General features: G+C 38.7%; 1 protein-coding gene across 6 annotated transcripts in view; it reads left to right on the forward strand.

Moving 5' to 3' along the window:
- The first annotated feature begins 1,797 nt into the window (after positions 1–1,797).
- The window catches only part of astn1 (astrotactin 1), a 335,466-nt gene continuing 312,633 nt past the window's right edge, over positions 1,798–24,630 (forward strand). For all 6 annotated transcript variants that reach the window (XM_026373631.1, XM_026373633.1, XM_026373635.1 and 3 more), the window contains exon 1: positions 1,798–2,116. In XM_026373631.1, coding sequence (XP_026229416.1) covers positions 1,810–2,116 — 307 coding nt within the window. In that variant the 5' untranslated portion in view covers positions 1,798–1,809. The remainder of the gene's footprint in view (positions 2,117–24,630) is intronic.

The following is a 24,630-nucleotide window of genomic DNA, read 5'->3' on the forward strand; positions in this document are numbered from 1 at the left end:
CTACTCTTCTCCAGTCTTTGGGTATAAAAGCATTAAATGAGAATGAGCAGCTCTATGCAGATAAACTGAGATTACTGCAGACTATTTTTTGTCAAACAGCGGATTAAATTGGACCAGGATTAGCATTTACAACTGACTGGAAAGTAAACTGGAGGTTGAAGTTACATCTTGTGCATATGTAACATGATAATTTAATCTGTAGGTGTTATTGCCTGACATTTAAATGCTCAAACCAATCAGAACATGAGTCATTGCAGGGACATAGAGAGCTGCTACATCAGACTGTTAACAGTTTTAAAAAGCTCAGCTAAATCTGTTATGTGACTTGTCTTCATCCACACAAATATGCTCTTAAAAAAAAAAAAACATACTGCATACTCCACACAGCCACCATCAATCTTTACTACTGATTAAAAAAAGCCGCTGTTGTCGATGTGGATGGTACTTTACCTTAGTCATTACTAGGAAGCAGAGCTTTATTTATCTGTGGATATTCAGATAATTCATGAGTGTAACTGTGTACTTCACCCAGACTCTCAAAATACGGTGTAATCAGCGCAAATCATGTTCATACTGACATATAGTCTTAGTTCATTTGCACAATTTGTTGAAACATAACAAACAAAACATAATGGTTCTAAGGTTGAAATGCATTGGCTGGTTTGTTTCAGGGACTGGTTGTGCAGTCTGGTTAGAAAGGTCTATCAAAGGTCGCATGTCATGTCATTTCCCATGGCACCTGCTTTGCCTTTTGAGTGTAAATGCACAGTTTGTATTGCTTCAGAGCAGTTCACTTGAGGAGCATATTTAAATAAATAAATGCAAGAAAATGTAGTTAGGTGGCATAGCAATTGCATGTTGCAGCAAGAATGAACTGGATCCAAATCCACGTGTCAAATTACCCATACAGTAGGTGTGAATGGTTGTCTGTCTCTGTATGTCTGCCCTGCGATGGACTGGCAACCTGTTCAGGGTGTACCCCGCCTCTTGCCCGATGACAGCTGGGATAAGCTCCAGCACTCCTGTGACTCTTGAGTAGACAATAGGTTAGGAAAATGGATGGAGGGATGGATGGATGAATACAGTTTTGTGTTCCACCAAGTTGTTGAGTTGTGGTTGATATTCAGACTGTCTGCTGAGGTGTTATAGTGACAACATGTGTGCACCATCAGGTGAGTGACTGAGCCCTATCAAGTTGTGGAAGGATGGGTAAACCTGTTCAGCTTTAAATGTCGCATGCACATTAACACACCCTGTGCTTAATCTGAGGGTATATATTCTAGTATTAGAAGGTGGAAGTTCTTTTTATTAAACACTGACCCTGCATTTTTTTAAACTGAACTTGAGCATCTACATCACCTGTCTATGTATCCACACAGTCACAGAGGTCAGTAAACTACTAGATTCTGAGTGTTGTTCATATGCAAATTTCTATGAGATGTCAAATGTTCAATTTAATGACACATAATGAGGCATTTGGAGATGAGACCTTTAGGGCATTCCGGGTGCACGTCCTGCTGGTAATCCATGCGTAGCTATTACACAGCCGTTTGGACACTTTATTGATCTATTACAGAAAAGAGGGTCAACAGCATTAACAGCCACACAATCGCTGTTCAGTGCTGTATCAACAAAAACCATGTAATTGATCAGATGTGTATGGGAGGTGTAAGGGGGTGAGAGGCGTTTGTTTCCCACACTGTGTGCGCCCGTCGATGTATCGCATCCCCGCTCACTCGCTGCTCTGCGAGACTCAAGTGAGCCTGAGTGGGAACCAGCGAGGAGGGGAGAGGGAACCGAGCGACGGAGATGGCGAGCATCAACATGGGGCTGCCGCTGCTGCTGCCGCTGCCGCTGCTGGGGCTCGCATGGCTCCTTTTGGCCGCTAATGTCCGCTGTCTGAACGGCGACGAGGACCAGAGCCAGGACACCGAGTGCAAGATGAAGAGCGTCACCGTGTCGGCGCTGCCGTTTCTGAGGGAAAACGACCTGAGCATCATGCACAGTCCGTCGGCCTCCGAGCCCAAGCTGCTCTTCTCCGTTAGAAACGACTTTCCCGGAGACGTGGTGGTGGTGGACGACCTGGAGAACACCGAGCTGCCCTTCTTCGTCCTGGGTGAGTTTTTGAAAGGCAGGCCGTTCCCGCGGCTCATTAGCCGCTAATAATGATAATAATAACATCAGATTAAAGCCTCACGTCTCTGCTGTAACACTGGAGCATCTGTCTATTAGCTTAGGCCTGGCTACCTACCACATTTTCACTCATTTGGAGAAACGCTATTAGCTGCCACAGCAGGATAAAAAAACACCTAACCTACGTGCGGAAATCTGACTTTATGTGTGGTAATGTGACACTCGGTGGTTGATAAATATGTTAGTGACAAGACTGTCGTAGGCTAAAGCAACACTTAGCTCTTATTATGGCAATAACAGGCCACGTAGCATCCGAATGCTAACACAATTTGAGGGTTTTCGGGTCGAGTCAGCAGCAAACAGCCACATGTGTGAGAGGAGAGTCTCCTCCATGGCTTCTGTGTTTATTCATCAGTATACTGTCCATAGTGTTTACACGTGGCTCGTTAGCTGCTCTGCGTGTGTGTGTGTGTGTGGGGGGGGAAACTTCTTGCTAGTTAGCAAGCTTGCTGCCAAACTCCTCTCACTTCAGCGCAACTTTGAAGCTGTAGCCTCTTTCTCTGGTGGTGCCTGTCTTTTCTGGTTGGTTAGAATGTGACAGTTCTTGGTTTTCAGGCTTTATTCTAAGTCTTTCTTATCGCTGCTGCATCACCTGCACTGTGTTTGGTAGCAGTGGATGAAGTTCCGCTGGCCGCTGTCCATGGTGCTGAATCTGCTCTGCGGAGCTTTACGTCAGGTCAGAGCTGCCGCTGCTCTGTTGTTGTGGGCACGCATGAATACACATTGTTATAACACATGGTTTGTGGTATTTCTGTTGTTAAGTATGCTGTTGCCTCCTTAAATTGACCTTCTATACATACATACATGTTTACATGCCCATTGTATCTTCTTTCTGTAATGTCATATTTTAATATGTGGCTTAAAAAAATAAGCATTGGTTTTTAAGCTGCGACTTGAAACAGCGAGATGGCCTCAATGTAAGACCATTAGCCACATCATGTAAAAAAACAATATGAAAAAGAATTGTGATAAAACTGTAAGTAATCATTTTTGCTACCTTAGTTCTGAAGAATATACAGTCCCCTACAAAAGTATTGGAACAGTGAAGAAGGAACTGTCATTTGTTTTTGCTGTAGACTGAAAATATTTGGGTTTGGCATCAAATGATAAATATGAGACAAAAGATCAACATTTCAGCTTATATTTCCACATATTTACGTCTGGATCTAATAAACAACTTAGAAGATAGCACCTTGTGTTTGAACTATTTTTCATGTGAGTAAGTAACAAATACATGTACATGCTCTATAAGGTTTAAAACTGTCCCCTTCTTGCACGTTCAGATCCAAATGTCGCTCTTTTGTCTCATATTCATCATTTGATGACAAATAAAAATAAAGGAACTGGCCTCACTGTTCCAATGCTTTTGGAGGGGAGCATATATATTTAGAGCTTTAACTTGTGGCGTTCTGAAGACATGCCACATTAACTTTTCGCTGAATTGATCAATTAATTTTCGCTGAATTGAACAAAAGCATTTTTTATGAAATGCATAAAATGCTTTTGTTCAATTCAGCGAAAAGTCCAAAACTCAAAAACATTCCAAAAGGCCAAAACCACTGGATGATCCAACAAATTAGCCTGCTAAAAGCAAGACTGCATTGCTTATTTGTTGGAAAACGAGAAAGTTCCTAGTGCCTAGGAGGAGTTTCCTATGCTACAAGCACTTTGGTTTGGTACTCAACAAGTGCCAAACAGTTCAGTATAGAATAGGTAGAGTTTCAATAGAGGAAGTCACAAGGCAGAATTTGTAATCGGTGTTCCTCCTGTTTGACTAAGGGCAACATCCTATGATTTAGCTTCTAAGCATGAATTACTTTGTCTGTACTTTGACTGAGTAGACTTGTATTTGTATTTCTCAATACATCAGAAAGCACTGCACTATATACAAATAATTTCTATGTCTGTTTTAATTAACAGACATATGGAACAGTCATTCTGGTGTAGTCCTGTAAAAGTCCCTAATGATGATTGCAATATTACGGAGTGTTTACTCCATGATGCTGCGGTGGCTCTTTGAATAGTTCATTTAAAGGCCTAATTTAGGCAACAGTTAATTCATTATGGGGTGGAGGGAAATAAGTGAGGGCAAATGCACAGCACAATAGATCCCACAGGACTGGTGCTGCATATTAATGAGTCTAAATTTGTGTGACATTTCCTTACATAGCATTCTACTCTGGGACAGAAAACTTTTAATGAAATTTCACACCGGGGAGCCCAACACAATTCGGTGTGCAAGTAGCATCCCTGCTACCTAAATATAAACACTGAAGCAGCTGCAGCTTTTTATTTATTTATTTGTTCTTTCTTTTTGTTGCTCCTTGATTTCCTCTGCTTTTTATCAAATTCCCCTTTGCGAAGTAAAGGCTGCTAGCTTTGAATAACAAACTTTTGAAAACTTTGATTTGCTATGTGCCTTTCGAGTAAACAAAAGCATTCACGTCAACATTGTGTGGCTGCAGTCTTACCAAGCAGCAATTACATTTAAAGCAGTGTCCCAGCAGCACTGTGATAAGCACGTTGTTTGTGTGTAGACTCTGTCGAGCTGGTGTTAAGCAACCAGCTGTCATTGTGTCGCACTAGACCTCTCCATGGTGGTTTGAGTCTGTCGTAACCTCCTTATGATTAATGTGCTACATGGTTCATCTCAGCATATTTTATGTCCCTTCACCACAATACCTGGTGTTCAGCACATTATGCCATCCGCTGGCACCTCTTTGTGTATGTAAACACATACTGTAGGACAACTAAACAATAATACAGCAGCACCTTGCTCTATCTACTTGAAGATACAGTTAACTGGCGAGACATTCCTAAGGTTTAAAGTATTTACTGGATACATGCAAAGTCTTTAGGTAAGGTCAGAAAATGTGATGCTCAATTAAACTGGACTTCCTCAAAACTTTATTAATTTTAGTATTAGTTATATACAATTTAATAAAGGTGCATGAGTTCATCCTAAACTACAGTACTCAGAGATGAGAACCAACCCAAGAATAAAACTTCCTGTAACAAAAATTTTGAATAATTTTTCTTTGTTTGAATAAGGGACTGTTTCATGATGGTAAATGAAAAGCCAAATATAGATCCCGCAGTTGCAAACCATCATAATGGTATTTCAGTTAATATAAACATGAATTAGTATTAAATGATGTATCTGTTTTAATATTGCCAGTTTCAGGCAGCACAGAAGGTGTAGTAGTGTTTGCACTATAACTGCAGAAATACCCTAATGTAAGGTAAAATAACTGGCCATATTCTCATAACATGGGTAATCTCAACTTTCAATTAACCACTTTTATGCAGAAGGTGTTTGCAGCACAAGACAGCAAGGGCCTATAAAATAAACTTTAGCTTTACACAGCTTTACACAATTCAAATGCGAGCAAAACATTCATTATACCCTCATGGATTAGCTGATGTAGCTAAATGCCTAGTTTGTTTATACAAATAAACATCTGAGGTCTATTTCAAGTTAAAAAGAGAGTGTTTATTCCTACTGCTATTCTAGAGACACAAAAATGCCCTCTCTGGGTCATATTAACCACAGCTGCTAGAAGTCGCCTAATTTCCACACCGTCTACTGGCAGGTTAGTGGGTGCCCTTTTGAACCATAACAATGGCCATGATGACTGATAACAGCATTTTATTTATAACATTATTTAAGTTTTATAAATCTGATACAGCTTTATAAAACTTCATCTGTTTTTGTTGGAACAACACATGCATAGTTAGCTTTTATTTTCTTTAAACTCTAAAATAAGATAGAAAATACTGATAGAAAGTTCTACAGAACCAAAACTTCTTGCTGCAAATTGTGACTTTAGACCCTGACCACTTCAATCAGTTTAATATACAGCACTGTAGTTTCTCTTACTCTACCCCTCGCGCCAGCAGCAGTGTTTCATCTTCACACGTGTCTCATCAGGACTGCTTATACTAAACTAATGTCCAGTAATTAGTAGTTTTTGAAGGCCTTAGAGAGACAGAGATAGATAGAGAAAGACAGTTTTAAGGGATGGTTTTAATGTTCAGCATAACCTTAGAGCTGTCTTTTTGGGCAGAGAAAAAAAAAATCTTGTTATGAAGCACAATGAGATTTTTTTCCTTTATATTCCATAGCCCATCAACCTGTTTTGAAGTAACACAATTTAAAAGTAGTGTATGCAGTTTAAATGCTTGCTTGTGTTTACCTGTGTGTGTTGTGAGTCGGTGCAATTTAAATTCCACATTTTTCATACCTTTTACAATACCTTACATTTTTCTCGCCAAATTGGCTCTCTGCGAAGCCTCTAAAAGCAACTGGGGAAGAGGGGGATTCTGTGAGTGACAGTAAATTTCAGCTGCAGGAGTGCAGCCACTTGTTAGTGTCAGAGAAGCCAGGATACGTTATTAGAAATTTACCCTTTTGGTGTTGTGTCATAAATTGCGTGTGGAGGTGAGGTAATAAAGTTACCTTCTGGGAGAGACTGTATTTGCTCAGCCAGTGATTTGCACGTCTGGGCCGGAGGCTTGGAGGGAAGTCAGCTCTTAACTGCCTCCCATTCAAATCATCTGAGTGGAACAATAATTTGTCTGGCGCGTGTCAGGTCCACATCACAAAAAGTTTTATATTGTTGCCAGTGAAATGGACAATAAACTGTCCAGGTTTGTGATTTGAATAACAATAGATTACTTCATAAATGATTGATATCACATGTGAGGTTAACTAGAAAGACACAACCCATAAAACCTGAAACAAACATCTACTGTATCTGCTACTTAAATTTATTTGCATTAATACAGATTAATTTTCTCAGTCAACTAACTGTGAATCCAAGGGGTTAGATAAATGGTAAATGTTCTGCACTTATATAGCACTTTTCTACCTTACTGGTACTCAAAGCGCTTCACACTGCATCTCATTCACCCATTCACACACACAAGCACACACACACACACACTCACACACCAATGGCAGAGCTGCTATGCGGCTGATCTGACTCACCGGAGGAAATTTGGGGTTCAGTATCTTGCCCAAGGACACTTTGGCATGTGACATGGCAGCCAGGAATCGGACCACCCATCCTATGATTGGCAGACAACTCTACCATTAGAAGCCTCCCAGAGCCTAAGATATACTCTTCTGTGTCCCCATCTTAAGCTATTTGTGTCTTCCTCTTTTACACCAACCTCTCTCATGTCCTCCTTCATCATGTCCATCAACCTCCTCTTCATAATATGCTCAAATGTTTACATGGGAGGTTTTAATTGATTTAGTGACTAGTCATTTGATTTGATTTGAGTGATAGCAGATTATGGAGAGCATCTCAAACCACTAGTCCCACTATGTGGCTAGAGAAACAGATAATTTATTAAAGAGCATTATGCATCTCGGCCCCCACATCATCATCAGCACATTGAGTCCTGACCAGCTGCTCTCCGACCTCATACTGAAGTGAATACAATCAAGGAGAAATACAGTGGAATAAAACCGCTGTGTGGACTTCCATTTCAAAATTGTTTTTTAATCCTTGTCCAGTTGTGTGCATCACTTTAAATTACTCAAAGTGGATACAAGCTCTTCTTGCATACAACATGCACTAGTGCACTAGCTGTAATCCAAACCAGGCTTATTTGTCACACTGGCCTTAATCCATATTTCATCACAACTCTCCCTCTGTAATATTACATGCAACAGCAGTGAAGATGTAAGACAGACTTTTACGCTGCAGTACTTGGTGTTACAGGAGGAAATGGTTGGAAAATGATCATTAACTGGTGGGAGGAGTTGTACAACTCTGCCAAATAACAGCAGTTTCAACTATTGAGGAGAAAAAAAAATCTGCCTGGGGTGAGGCCCTGATGTGAGACAATGGGCTGAGCTGCACCCCGCTGAGCAATTAAAACCGACTTCATATACTCCCATCATAATGAATATGTTACGGAGACATCTAATTACTGTCAATATAGGGAGTCTGAGACACTTTACTGAGATGAGTGAGCACACAACTCATTTATTAATTGGATTTTCGCGCTGACATAAGTGTTTTTTCTCAGTGTAGGTGAGTTACATTATCATGGCTAACCTATGGCCTATAGCTCATCAGTGTGCCTATATCGTTAACAGCCAGGGTATTATTCCTCGCCTTTAGTCCTTCTGATTATAATATTCTAAAATATTCAGTAATTTCACAAACAGTCAAAGAGTCAGTGAACATGAGTAAAAAGACAATAGAATTTAATAAATATTCATTGAGCTGTTGGTTATCTACATTTGGTACAATTAAAAGTATGTCAAATTGGCTATCAGAAGTTATTGTTTTAGATTATAACTACAGATGTACAGACAACTGTTGATCGATTACTTTGAATAAAGAAGCTCCAGAACCTGCCTGCAGATCATCGTGTTTTGAGGTTTTGATTTCTAAACAGATTTATGGACCTTTAATCATGACGAGCATCTGTGATAAGGATTCTCAGAAAAGTGTCACTCATGCTAAATCCAAAAATGTGCATCATGTCACATGAAGTGAAATGTAATTCTGTGGAGGACTGACATTACAATATTTGACGCAAATTGCAGCAATCAGGCACTAAAGGCTTTAAAGTACTTTAATATCCTCCGTGAGCCGCTGTAACTCCTGGCTGTGTTAAGTGGACCAAACCGTGGGTTGGAGTACAATAACTAATTTCCCATCGATTTTACAACACAGCATCTGTCCTTTCACCTCCTGCTGCGTCTCTGTCTCACATCTCTCACTCTGTGCACTTCCTGCAACTCTTGTCTAGAGTGCTGCTATTTCCAGTGGCCTTGCACATACTGTACACGTGATGTGTGTGGATAATTACATTCTGGTCCTTGCCAGTTTGCAGAATACTAAATGCACAAACCAATTTAGAACTTTGACTTAAAGTTACTGTAGATTCAGTCAGCAAAGAATGTGTTCTTATATGAATGTTTCAGAATGAATGTGATTCATTTACTGATGTCAGAATGCTAAAAGCAGCACTTCTGCTGTATGAGGGTATTCTACTTGATGTGGCAACTTTATTAAGTGTATAGGTTTGCATAAAGTTTGTATTAGCATTTGACAAATACAGAAGCGTTATTATTTATGTTCTGCTGACTGCAGGCCTGGTCTAGACTGTGTTCACAATAAAGGAACACAGAGGATTAAGTCAGTGATTTTAATTTAACATAAAATACACCCTCTTTCCTCAATGTTTGCAAAGCGTTATCCAATCTAAACTCCCATTATAATACCAAGAGCAGTATGCAAAGGGAAGGTGAAATTGTACTGTTCTTTCACTTAAAAAAATCCTTTCAGAACTTCACTGCTTTTAACATAACAATAGAAGCAGGTGATTACAGCCGGTCGTTTGGTGATCCCATTCTCCTATGTATTCTGCAATTGAAAACAAAAAAGTGATGGATTTAGGTGAGTGTTGGGGCCCTGCTGTGCTGTCAAACTCCTGAGCTCTATCTCTGCAGTGTTTCTAAGTTACTTAAAAACTTTGTTTGAACTGTGCTTTAAACACTTATCACCTGAAAAAACTTTTAAAACACACAAGCATGACCATTGTTTCTTTCTTTCTGCTACTGAGCTGGAGGAATACAGTGTGCCTGTGCTAGAGCTAGGCTCCAGCTATGTTTTAAGAAACATCTATTCTGTTTTTGTTTTTGTTGTTGTTGTTGTTTTTACATTATTCTACAAGGATCACAATACCAGCTGTTCAAAGGTTCATGAAGAAGCTGCTGCTGTTTCAGGTGTTTAAAGTCTTTATATCGTTCTCACTCCCTAATGTAAACTACAGTATACAAGCTTCATTTGGCTTTAACAGTGTAAATAACGGTTTCTAATGCCGTTGTCACATATGCACTCCACAAGTCTGGTTGAGATGTATTCTCACTTTGGCTTAGGGGTGGAGAGGTGGTCCCTGTGAAGCGTGTGCAGGAGGAACAACAAGACACAAAAAGTACACTGAAAACAGTGTTTTGTTTACAGCATATAAGCTAGCTAGATATTAGAAATGATGGGAATATAACTCCGGTGTCCAGAAGGAGAGAAGTGGAAACCAACAACACAAAGCATGGTAAATATTTCCTGTACTTTCAGTTGTGCTCAGTGGATTAACTGAACGGAAACACTTACTCGCTCCCTGTGAATACTCTGGACTGTTACCTTCCGTGTTCACACATGGGCTCACATGGACAGACTTTGTACCAGGGGGTTCGCAGGATAAAGTCTGAGTAATTTTGAGCTGTCTGTCTTGGATGTTTGCAGTCTCACATGTTGCAGAAAGCAACATACTGTACCTGTAATTGTCTTGTAAGATGATGCTGAAGCACCAGTTAAGCATGAGGTGCTACCACCTGTCTGCTTGGAACAGTTACATAGTGGACATCCTGGACTTACGCCGCCGCTGTCCAGGATGTGCACATAAACCTTTATGTTTGTTGCACTTGCACTCTTTCATTCTATCATAAATTCTTCAAGTGGGAGATGCCTTTATATGCATATAAAATCACTTTTATGTGATGAGTGCAATAATGTGAGGCTGCACTCAGATTCTTAAGTATGCAATCCATTTGTGAAACTATTCCAATCCATTCTATGTACACATACTTTGCTGTGATGACATATTGGCAATTTTAGTCACTACATAAAATACTACAATCAGCTGAACCCAACCAATGTCTATTCAATATCTGTCAACTTTTCCACTTTCATTTCTGTTGTCTTGGCTAAAGTTGTGCTATGTCCATTAACACTGCAGTCTTTGCATGCATTTAGTATAGTCAGTCCTGTACATAAAATAAGAGGATTGTGCTATACATCCAGGAATGTGCACTTGCAAAACAAGTAGACCAACAGGTTTTAGCTTATATTAAGTAAGATGTTTTACACAGTTTCCAAGTTTGTACAGTATACAGTAAATCATCATAAGATTATAGATGGAACCCCCTGTGAATCCATTGGAGAGGAGGAAACTGTAATTCAGTGAAAGACCCTCATAGTATTCTGTCAGTTTGCCTTGTGCACCCATAAACTACACCATCCCTGCCCCTTCCAGTTTGTATTCCTATCCATAAAATCTCATGAGATTATGAAACTTTCATGAAAACTTTTTACTGGAAGTTAAGTCTGAAAATTCAGCAACTTTCCCCCAGTTGTTCACGAAAGGTGAGTTTATGTTATAATAATAATAATAATAATAATAATAATAATAATAATAATAATAATAATAATAATAATAATAATAATAATAATAATAATATAATACATGATATCTGAAGTGTAGTTGCATTTCAGTTGCAGCCATATACTGTACATTTTTCATTTCATATGCAGACACATCTGTCTTGCACACTAATACTAATGCTGTTAAGTGCAGCCTTGTCTAAGTTAAAGTAATGTATGTGTTCAGGTAAATCTGATTAATATTAGATAAATGTGTCTGTATATGAAGTACAAGACTAGTCAGCTTATTAAATGTACACTATAGCTCAGGGTGACTATAGAAAATATTCAGGAAACTTGACTTTTTGCAAATCATCACTGTTGACAGCCATGGCCAGAGGAATTGTGGTTTTGTGTAATCTGTTGTTCACCCGTCTCAGTCTTGTGGCACGATTCAAGTAAGTCTTGAGGGAATTTCTACAAATTTGAAGCCTGGACCTAGACTCTAGGATGAAGTGATAATGTTTTTAGGTCATTTGGACCCAGTGATGAACTCATTTAAATTTGGTCCTGAAAGTTCAAAGGTCCAGGTTACTGTACATTTGTCCATTTAAGTGAACACAGTTTTAGAATAATGCATTGAGGAGATTTCTTCAAATGTGCCACAAATGTGCTATTTAGACTCAACACTGAATTAATTATATATTTAGTCAATGCAATATTACCTGAACACCATGAAGAAGTTCTTCAAATTTGGCAAGTCAAGAGTGAATGCATTACATTTGTGTGGTTTTAGGTCAAGGTCACTGTGACCTCATGTATGTCCTGTTTCAGACATCTACAACTTCACTGCTTCATGGAGGCATTCAATTTTAGTGCAGTCATTCTAGTCTTTTAGAAAGTTTAGCAGTGTTTATAAATGAAAAACTGAAATCTGTCAGAACTTTTACTGAGACAAATTTAATTAATGAACACAATTTAGAAAGAGAAGGTTCCACAGTTCTCACTGCATGCCAGAAGATACACCAAACTATGAAGTCAAGAAGCCAACTGCTTCTAAAGCTAATATCCTCATTATTATCAGCAACTATGAGTCTAAATACTTAATGAGGAGGCTGGATTTCTAGAGGCCCATTTGTGTTTATGGTTGTTTACCATAAACATGAAGTGATACAGTGTATATTAGATTTTTTTGCTCAGTGTGCTTCTGGCAAATTTGTTTATGTGCATAACTTCACCCCAGCAGAATCTTTACTTCCGATATTGCCACTTGCTGCCTTTGTTAAGGATAAATCTGTGATTAACATCATGTGAAGATCAAGGATTATTATGGTGTTTGTGCAAAGCAAGGACTGGAAACTGTTGTGAAGAACAGGAGGAATTAGACAGAGGGAGAGCAAAAAGACGGAGAAAGGCAGAAAGAGAAAAGCTTATAGCTGCTGGTGAATGGTTTCCATGGCAACATGATTGGGTGCTTAGACAGGAGTTCTAAAGAAAGGTGGTGTTTTTATCGCCACAGCAGGAAAAGACAGGAAGGAAGGAGAGACAATTTGAGGTGGTACCTTTACCTCCACTCACTGCAACTATCTGGGTAATGATTATCATGAAGGTTCATTAAGTTATCAAACATTAAAGCATCAAATATTGGTCAGGAATTACTTGATTACAGATTTTTACCTTCATTCATGTTCAGTTGGTTCTCTCCATCATGCCAGAATCAATTCGACAGCGCCTCAGAAAAAGACAGAGGGGAAGAAAGAGCAGCAAGAAACCATACAGTTAGAGAAACTGTTTCTGCCATCTGCCTGTAAGCCAGTGTTGAAATGTGTTTTTAGCACAGTTAAATATGGAAAATTGGTGCTGAATATTTTGGTTGAATTTGTAGTCTTATTTGGTCTGTGATCAGTTCCATTAATGGTGGTATTTAGTCAGTACTGAAAATGTGATTTGTGTTTTTGTACAAAAACAGTTATATTCTCAAAGTAAGGATCATATGGTATCTAATCCAAACCTAACATCAAACTCAGCTTAAAATATGTGTCTGAAATGAAAAATAAACAACAACAAAAGTATATGGTGTATATATTATACTGATATATAATATTCAAAAATAATTTAATAAATAAATAATTGAAGTTAAAGCTTTGTAGTCACCTTTTGGTATCTGGGAAGGCAGTTACCAAACAATGAATGCTAAGCGAGAGCTTAATTAATTCTTACGACTGAATAGTGATTAAATGTGTTAGACACATTGGAAAAAACAGGTGCCGCCTACTTAATTTTACACCTTTTTTCCATGAGCTACTTGGTTCACATATCCAAGGTACCACTGCAGAACTGAAAATTTTTTTGTAATATGCAAGACACTGAGAGAGTGGCTGACTCTCCTGATATTGTGAGATACTGATATCTTCTCTTCTTTTTATGTCTTGATGTTGAACATATTGTACAATACACACCAGAAATATTGTACAATGCATATCTTGCTTTCAGAAGCAGCACTGGATGATGTGCTGATGTGCTTTTCCTGCCCATTTTCAACATGATTCAGAGTTGAGCGCTTATTTTGACATGCTAATGATTGTGGTCATGAATTTGGGTTATCTGTAAGCAACATGTTCATGTGATAAAATTGGGAGACAAACAGACGCTCTAAGGATTGGTGCAATGTTCAGCTTTAGAGTAGGTACAGGCAACTGGTTAGGCTATTAGAAGTTTGAAATATGTATATATATATATATATTAACTTTGAACTGGTAAGGCAAGGATACAAACAGGTTCCAAATGCTAATGTGTGATTGGTACATGATGCATAACAACTTTGCATGAGTCCAAATCATGTAGTTTCTTCAATGAGAAATAACACCAGTGGCTGATCTAAAAAATGATGAGTAATCAAAACATCACAGCCCTTTGCTGTTTTATGTCAAGTCCAAAGCAGTTTTTCTCCTTTTTAAGGCTTTTTTGGGTTTGAACCTGTAATACAATATGTTTCTTGGGTTCAGCCACCACACCATTTACTCAGGTTCGGGTGGGGTTTGGACAGAAACATGTTGCCTGATCCATACTCTAACTGGAACCCAGTTAACCCATGGACAAAAAAAATAATAAATAATAAATAAAAAAAAGTATCAGCGCCAAGATCAGTAAACTTCTACAGTACTACATATGTCTGACTTCTACCTTGCTCATTAAAACTTCTGAAATGTTATGTCTAGACACAACCATACAAGATCTTAAAATGTTAGTTTTTGTTAAGTTTTCCAAACTAATTAAAAACGCATTTCAGTCAGTGTCTACTGAACTACTTAAGTTTGATAACCTGCCCCAGTGACACCTGAATACTAGATTCATCTTGATCCTAGCACCTCTGCTAGGATTAAAACAAGAAACATTTCCAAGATTAATCTCATTCCCAGAGAGTCAGGTTTTAGGGGAAAAAAAAGGCAAACAAATAAATCAGCAAAATACAACAACATAAAGGCACACTCAAACAAACAGCCAGTTTTGCCAGCTCCCTTGCAGCTTGTTGATATAGTTTTCAAAAATGGTACTGCTGCCCACATGTGTTTTATTAGGCTGTCAGGCTGGGGGGAGATCAGGAGAGAAAGAAACTGTAATCTGTATGCAGGCTCACAGAGGCCAGTGGGATAGGTGTAGGAGCTGGACAAACAGACTCTGGCTACAAATATTTTTCATCCTTGTTTCAAGATTAGGGTGTAGTAATTTATGACACCCCATGCACACGCTCCCTTCGAGACGTCTGGAAGCAAATAAAGTAAAAGATTGAGGAATCTTATTATGTGTACGCACAAGCACGCAAGAATTCACACAAGAAAAAAAGAAAACAAATTCCTCAGAGGTTTTCAGATTAGCTTCCGTTAAAGGAAGCACATGGTGGATGTCTCATGTTGAGAGCAGCAGAGTTTTTCGATTTCCCCCTCTGATGTCCTGATTTCATCACCCCGGTAAAAGCAATACATCTTAATTTGCTACTGTCATCACAGGCTGGCCTCGATCTGTCAGTTTCTCAAACTCAGGGAGAGGTGTTACATACAAGAAGGACATCAGTTCAAAGGCAATCCAACATTCTACGAGTCATTTTTTAGAGAGCTGGTTAGTTGTAAGTTTAAACCAAGTAAGAACCCAGAGTAAAACCTTTCAAGTGTTTTGTTAAACTGAACTTTGGTGTTATTGTAGGTTTAACTGTCAGTTCTTTGCTGAGCAAAAAGAACTGAATATCTCATTAAGTAATGTTGTTTTGTGTTGAAACACAAAAGAAAATTGTGCTCCTTTTCAAATTGGTTGATACACTAAATTAAAATGTAAAGATCCCCTCCAGACATGTTTTAGACATATAAAATGCTCTGCTTTGATTATAATTATGATCATAATAATAATGGATTAATTTTATTTGTAACATTCCTTATAATCACATTCAATTCTGTAATTTTAATTCTGTAATTAGTATTTTAAGAAAAGAAAGGAAATGAAAAGATATCTAGATATGAAAAAGACAGTAATCCCATGCACAGCTGTATGCTTCCCATGTCCACCACAAAAACTAAAATCACCAAACATCACTCACAAAATACATACTGTACATTCTGCAAGGTAAAACCTAACTGAAGAGTTAAATGAAACACATCTTTGAGTGGTGGGCTACTTTTAGTTTGTTTCTCTGTTTAGCCTGTTAAATCTTACTTTTTAACTTTTTTTTCTTTTTGACACTTCTTTAATGAACATATTCCATTAGGAGTAGTTGCTTCTTTCTCAAAGTGGCCACTTGCAGTATTGCAACCCAAACCACTGAAATCAACATCACATTGGCTTGATGGACTATTATTCTGACATAAAACTAACGATGCAGCAGCTCCAACTGCAGACAATGTATTAAGTGATACTGATACTGTTTAAATCTATGGAGACGTTTCTCTTTTCAAGAGTCTACAAATGTTTTTTATATCATTGATGTCATCATAACACAAATTTAGGGGCCATGTGCGAACATTTAAACATGATCAGCGAGATACACTAATGTGCATGTAGAAGTAAAGCTACAGTGAAATCTTTATTGGCTTTTGTTCTGTGTTTGCAATTTAAAATCAAGTAAGCGGTTGCCTTAGAATCTATTTTTTTAATATCCATATCCATAAACATACAGAGCACCATCTATTTCAGTTAGCCACTATAGCTAAAACTCACTTTTGTCATAAAACTACACCACTGTGGCACCATTGTAACAGTAGCTAAATAGCTTAAGGATAGTTAATAACAAAGTTAGCTTGTTAGCTCTATTGGTTGGTTTAGAGACCATGCCAAATGTCTCTTAACGAGGCCAACAAATGGAAATATATTCATATTTTACCTATAACGTTCTTTTTGCAATTAGAATTGACAATGTAACACTGCTGATGTTGTTGATGCCGTACTCATCTCAGTTATGTATTACAACCTTCCCAAGCAGACTGACATTTTTGAGTTCTCTTTTTTACATGGAGTTTACTTGCTCAATATTTGTAGCTACCTACTGGCACGTCTCAGTCTCCCTTTGGCATCTCTTGACCTTGTTATGTCAGTCTCTCGGTCTGCACCCAGGGAAATATGGCTGCTCAAGATCAATCAGTCAGAACCCAAACTAGGGCACAGACTTTTTCCTGTTGGTTCTCAACACAGTTAAAATAAAAATAAGTAAAGATATGTGTATTGGAGCTCGGGTCGAAGGTGAAAGATGAACATTTGCATCTGTTCCTTTGCACTGTGACCTTGATATGTCAAGCCTGACACGTTGTGGAGTGGAAGCTGAACTGAGGTGAAACAAGAAGCCTCATTTATGTGAATCTAAGTTTTTAAACATGGCAACTTCATATTTGCAGTTGTAGTTTTTAGAAAATATTATAAGGGGAGTTGACTTTTCTGTCACAATATGTTACAGCAGCTGGATTCTGTAGAATGAAACTGAAAAGACGAATGTCTCTTAAATTAAGAATCACTGTCAGTACTTTATGCAATAGTTTAATTTTGTATTTGACTCATGTTAGTTTTTTATTAAGCTAGGTGGGATGGCTTATCACTGCAGCATTGATTAGGACTGTTAGCCTAATTGTCAACTAATCACATTCCTATACACATTCATTTAGTACATTTCCACACTATCACTCGTGTCTTCCTCCAGATGATGGCTAAATAGTAAGATATGTCTAATTTCCTGATGTTTTGTTTTAATAACCTAATATTTAATGACTTTACCAACACAGTGACATCGCATAATCTGCTCCATAAAAAAATTATATTATTATTATATAATTACTATTGTTCTAATTAAGCTTTAAAGCTGAAGGGTGAATGTATTATCTTCTAAATGTAGATAGAAAAATGGTAAAAGGTTATAGAATCTTCTTGAAAAGCTGAGCTTTAATGTGAGAGACCCAGAACTAAAGTGGTGACTACTTGTTTTCTTTCCTCCTTTGTACTTTCATACCGTATCAGGTACCAGACAGGCAGGGCTCTATACCTTTTACAGGAACCTGTGTCCTGTGTGGAGCATACAAAAGAAATATACAGTAGGGGAACGTCTCACATTTCATTTAAACTTCTTTTTTAAATTTTGCCAAGCACAGCAGCTATATTTCCAGTGAAATGTCTCATAAAGTCACCTGGCCGACCGTGACAAAGCCAGATATAGCAGCTGAAAGTTTAAACTAAGTGGATTAATGGTGAACTTATTTTTTTTGCACAATGTCAAGACTGGCCTGAGGCTGAGGGCTGTGCCAGAATGTGGCGTGCATGGCAGCCATGCTGTGTTACTAAAATATTTACATGGTCATGAATTTTCAATTTGTCAGAGACTGCTCCCTTGGGAAGCTTATCACCTTTAAACCATACAGGTAGTAAAAAAAGAGACTATTTATTATAAAATGGACAGTGACACAGAGGTTTGGGAATAAATGGGGCCAAAAGTTTATTAGGGGCTTGTTGATGACAGGTTATATGCCACTAGTGGGCTACATTTTAAACCACTTGTGCAGTCAATTTCTTTACTATTTTATTCGAATACTTTTAAATAGTTTACCTTGTATTTACGGGTTGCCACAGTCAAGCAGTGGTTAGAACTCACACTTCCTAGCAAGAAGGAGTTTACATGGTCTCCTTGTGTTTGTGTGGGTTACCTCTGGGTACCGCAATTTCCTTCCACAATACAAAGACATGCAGGATATTTGATAACTCTAAATTGTCTTTAGGTATGAATGATTTTCTGTTGCTATGAATGAATTTAGATGCAGGTTACTCAGTGACATCAGGTTATATATGCAATCAAAGAATGAGTTTACCTGCACTTAAAAATGTGCTATAAATCTGTTCATACACGCAGCAGAGGAGTCTAATCTAATTCCTCTTCTACCTTAAGCTTATTTTAAAAGGATGGTGTACAGATTTTAACTGTATAGGGACAGAGGTTGTAGCTATTTGGCATGTCTACAGCCTTTGGTCCTGCATATTTGCTCTTGTAAATGGTAAATGGTCTGCACTTATATAGCACTTTTCTACCTACTCAAAGCGCTTTACATTGCATCTTCATTCACCCATTCCACACACAAGCACACACCGATGGCAGAGCTGCTATGCAGCTGGCCTGACTCACCAGGGGCAACTTGGAGTTCAGTATCTTGCCCAAGGACACTTTGGCATGTGACATGGCAGCCGGGAATCGAACCACCAAGCCTAAGATTGGAAGACAACTGCTCTACCTATTGATCCACAGCCACCCTAACTCTCCACCCTAACCCTCAAGCTGTGACAAGAAATAAATGGTAATTAACTGTATATAAACACACTGTTTTGTGACCCTGACAGACCGGCAGTCTGGTCAGGGTGTACTTTGTCTCTCTTACAGTCTGTGTGCGAGCGTGTGTGTGTGTGTGTGTGTGTGTGCGTGTGTGTTGTCAGCCATTCCTTACACTGGGTGTGACGTTAAGCTGATGATTAAAGCTCTCCAGGGTGACAGGTGAGGGAGGCAAGAGGCAACCGAGCAAGGTAGCAAGAGACAGCTGATGTGAGGGGAGGAAGAAAAGGTGATAGTGAAGGAGAAAGAGGAAACTGGGGACAAGATAAAATGGTGGAAAGAAAGACGAGGTCAAAATGAGAGAAGCCAAAGAGTAAGTGAAGAAGAAAAGATTTGATGTGGGAGAAGCTCAAAAGGCTTACGGACAGAGAGGGAGAAGGAGAGATGAGCCCGTCGATCTGTTAGATAAGTGGCTTTAATTGTCAGTGAGTCCAGGCCCTGGAGATGCTGCTGATGAAGCTTGGCTTTGTTTGCTCTGTGGTAATGTAATTAGCTTTAAGATACAGTCGTTCTCAATATCCAACAGCAAAACATTTGTTATTTACTGCTGCTGCTACTACTGTGTCTATGAATAGAAACACCAAAGCAACACATTAAGTAGTGATGAAATGTGTACATTGATGCCACTTGCACTTTGTAACAGACCATTTGACTGAAGGATTCCACCAATGTCTTGGCAGTATATTGCACGGCAACATCATGTTATCATTAAAAAATTGAATAACACTATCTTTAAAACACAAAATGCTGCTTGTTCCACCCTCCAGAGAGCCCGGAACGCTGAAGAATAATGATTTTCCATCAGATTTCTTCAGAGCTTTGCCATGGACCTGGGCACATTATTATTTCCTTCTTAATGAAGGGCCTCCTCCTCAAATGGTTTATGCACACCCCCCTATCGCCTTTGTGATTTGTTCTCCCCGGGCCTTCGCCAGCTGACCAAGAGTAAGCATCTTCCCTGTCGAGATGGGGAAATTTGCACCAGAACCCAGCCAAGTGCTTGAAGACATTGGCAATGGCTGGGTTTCGCTCACTCACACTTATTTTTTTTTTCTCACATCTTCTGGCCATGACAGCCAGTGAGAAAAATGTATTTGAATGTTAATCATGTCCCCAGCTTCATCAAAAAAGATGATGATGATGATGATGCAGAAATACACAGGAGAGACACAGAGAGCAGTGGAGTATAAGAGCAAACTCATTTGTTGCAACACAAACGGCACAACCATGATGTGGTTCTGGAGTACATCCTCCCCAAGCGCTGGAGTCTGTAGTAATGGTGACTCCCAATATCAACAAATTGAATACAACATCCTGGAAATGATATTAATGATGCAATTTAACGTGTTAAGAGGACCTGTTACTTGCCTCTACATTAAACAATTAGCATTAACTGTGTCTCAATTCGGTGGCTGCATTCTTTAAAGCGTGCAGTGTATGAAGGCACCGGTGCACAAATAATCTTCAGAGAGCCTTGGCTGTGAAGGATCCCCTTTTTAGATCCTCAGTTTCCTGTAGGAAAGAAGATTGAATTTCTCAGCAGCCTTTGAAAGACTTTGAAATGGGACAGCCTCGCAGCGATGCTGTGATCTTTAAATGCAACCTTCGAAGGATGCAGTGCCATAATTGAGACGCATCAACTTTGTCTATGTAGAAGGCATAGCTCGTTGCATATCTGATGCACTGTGTTCACGCTGTGCAGCTCATCCGCGCTGTGAGGCATTCACAGAGCATAGGTCACAAAATCTGAAGTATGAACCAAATACCTCAAATGCACTCATTAAAGGTGTAAATCTAAACACTCTTGGTATGAAACATTTTAACGTATAAAAAACAAACCTATTATGATGTTTAATTAAATATTTTTTTAATTACATAATTTCTGAAATTGATGTATGTTTGAGGAGTTCTCTCACTGTTAATTATATTTTCAGATGAAGGGATCTGAAAGTTCTCCACCTTTATTAGATTTGTTCTAGATTAGATATTTTTGTCTCAATTTCATTAACAGCAATACCTGCCTTGCAGTGAAAAAATCTGCAGCACAAAGTCTGCGTAAGAAGTCAAGAAATAGATTATTTTGCATTGTGCTGAATAAATATAGAGTATTAGCTGAGTGCAGCTGTGAGTACTGTGTGAAATGTAACCATATGGCCCTAAAAAAAGTGCACAGCTCTGCACCTTTTTACACAATATAAGCCAATATTTACAGGATGTTCACGAGAAAGACAAAATAGATTTCACTGATTTCCAAGAGCTTTCATCTTATGTTTCTTTTTAGCTGGCCAGAAGTCAATATATTGTAAGATGATGGATTATGTATTACAAGCAAGCGATGTAGCAGACTTTCAATAAAGAAACAGCAGCCAGCAGCTTTGCCCTCATAATACATTTAGTGCACTACCTCTATAATGATTTCAGATCAATAAAATGCTTTTACACCTTTTATTATGACGATCAGTCTCAGATTCGTTTGAAAATTCTAACCGGCAACAGGCAAAAGTGGAAATTTCAGAAATGAGCGGTTATATCACACACCCATCACAAACACAAACCCATCTGGCAAGATCAGAAAATAACATACATTGTTTTTGCCAGAAGGCCTACACGCCACTTCTAGTTTCCTTTTTCATTCACACTCACACATTGTCACACCCTCTCTCACACACTCACACCATCTCGTCCCAATTCTCAGGATGTGGGGGTTTGCCATGGGTAAATCAGGCTGAACTACCTGTAATACAAATAGAGCCTAAAGAATATTACCAGTGCAATTTATTTCTTCCATATTAATACTCATGAAATTCTGTGCCTACCAGTACACATTATTATCCACAACTAGAAGCCCTTACTGTCTGGGTGCTCCCAGAGTTCAGTGGCCATTGGTGCATTTGAAAGAGGAACAAAAACTAACTCATCTCATTTACCATCCAAACCCACAGCAATTAAAAAGTGGAATGGAGATTCATTTTATTCTCTGGTGAACCAAAATCACATGGGATGCACAGTGGGTGAGGGCCGTACATACTCAAAGGTAGATTATCTTTTAGAAATAGATAAAATAGTCTTCAAGGTGGCCAAGTAGTCAGAAGGGATGCCCAATGGATGTTAGAGATTTTTTTAAAATGAAACACTTCACTGCAGTTTATTCTTTTATAATGTCAAACCTACGTCAATATGAATGCATTTTATTGCCTTAGGATGCCCGTTGGTTGAGGGCCTTTCATATGCAACGGTCTATTATCAGTCAGCATACCAGTTACTATACATAATTTACAGTCAACAGCATACCTCTGCAAGCTATCTATGCGAATGAATAGAAGGCTACACCTGCTGTACAACAGCACAGTAGGAGCTTTAGACCTTGGCAGATATAACAACAATGGTTAAACCCTTCTTGAGCATTGTGGGATTGAAAAAAAAAAAGAGCACTACTGTATTTATTAGATTGTTTGGGATTTGTTTTTCAGTGTAAGCAACCCAGATAACAGGTTTGTTGTAGAAGAAATGTCATTAACAGAATTGTAATAAATGTAATAAATTTATTGTATCTTTGCCTTTTCATAAAATATTTGCAGGTTTTTATGGGTCCAGGGCACATCCCTGAACATGAGGTATTTGACTGTGAATGCCTTTGCACTGAATCTGTGACTTATTGGTAGAAGGTTAAGTGACTATCTGGTCTGAAAACATATGGCCATGAGGCTGTGTTGAACAGAAGTGCAGAAGAGAGTGGAGGCCTACATTGTTTATCTAGCAGGACATCATCCTGTCACCAGAATTAATAAAAGGCTTAAGACAGTCAAGGCAGCTTTGTATCCATATACCTGTAGATTGGTTTCCTCATGTATCTGCCCCGTGATGCTAATCTTTCTGGAATTTATAGATGACCAAGTCAAACAAATCATACAAAGAAGTATTTTAATTCGACATGGCTTATTAACAGACGATTTTTACACAAGATGTTACACACATGTTCAAAGGACGGGAAGGCAGTTGTCAGGTAGATGAGATTGAATTTGCAAAGTTGTATCTCTGTACATGCAGTGATGGTGCACAAGATGGATAGGCCTGGTTCTAATCGGCACATGGTTTTTGTCCTCCACTCGCCTTCCTTGTTGTCATTGTTTCGGTTAGATTTACAAACCTACTCTTTTCTGATGTGCCATATGTGCTAACAGATGTTATCGTCTTGGCCCAGAGGAGGAAGACAGATGACCTGTCTCCACAATTGAAGCTTTCTTTCTTTTCTTTTCTTTCTTTTTTTTGGATACTAGAGCAGCTCTCACATTTGCATTCTATGCCACACTTTTCACTCCAGCTGCCTGTACCAAAACAATGGCTTACTCTCCCGCTCTGTCAGGAGGCTTGTTTTCACTGAGGGAAGAGTTTTCTTTTTTTTTTTTTTTAGGTAAGCTGACTGTTGGCTGACGGACTTATACCAAAGAGATACGCCTTAATTTTTGAAGTCTACTGAAAGCAAAGCTCGACACATATTGTCAACGCCAATATTGCTCCAGGCAGCTACAACAGAATCATTTCTGTGGATCAAATTATCAACAAACATAAAGAAAACTCTTCTCCAAGTCTCCACAGAGCTCTGTTAATATGCCACAATCTCAAAAGCATTTTTTCTGGACACTATGCCAACATTGCAATTAAACCGCAGCTTTCTATGTTTACAAGACCATCACGTTTAATTAATGTGCCTACAATTCAGCAGCCCAAGCACCCCTCAAGAAAAGAAGTGCCGCTTTGCTTAATTACTGCAGAAATGAAATTTTAATAAAGCTAACAGAAGAACTCAACACACAATCAGGAAGCCATTAAGTAGGTGAAGGTAATCCAGCAGGACTGGAGTAAAATTAGAAATCAACTTCAAAACAAAAAGCAAGGGAGCAACGAGGCCAAGCATTCTGAAATTGACATTTCATTAAAGCTTGACGAAATGCACTGAGTAGACACTGAAAGTATTTTTTTTACATCAATTAAGCAGATTTTTCAGGTAAAACTTCAAACATAAGATATGTAACTTCATCTACATATTTATCTTTAGATCTAACAACTACATGTTCAGCTTTATTTTCTCTAATAAGCTATGACAACCGTGCGATCACAGTAAAAGTTATCTGTGCCATTTTGACAGCGTTTTTTCCTCCCTTTTCTTCTTTTTTGCTGTTTTGAAACATGTCGCAGTGAAGTAATGAAGCATCATGTGCTGTGATTTGTATCATTTGGCTTATTAAAAGTGTCTGCGGCACCACTGCTGGAACTCTGTGTGTGGAGGCGAGGACTGAACACTGGCCTGGGCCTTGGACAAATGAGAATTTATACACGCAATATGACAAACAGTAGACATGATTTAGATGGATGTAGAGTTAGTTTGGCCTGGGCTGTCATAGTAACACAGTATTCTCACTCAGGAGA

Source organism: Anabas testudineus, chromosome 17 (genome assembly GCF_900324465.2).
Source record: "Anabas testudineus chromosome 17, fAnaTes1.2, whole genome shotgun sequence".
Lineage (NCBI taxonomy): Eukaryota > Metazoa > Chordata > Actinopteri > Anabantiformes > Anabantidae > Anabas > Anabas testudineus.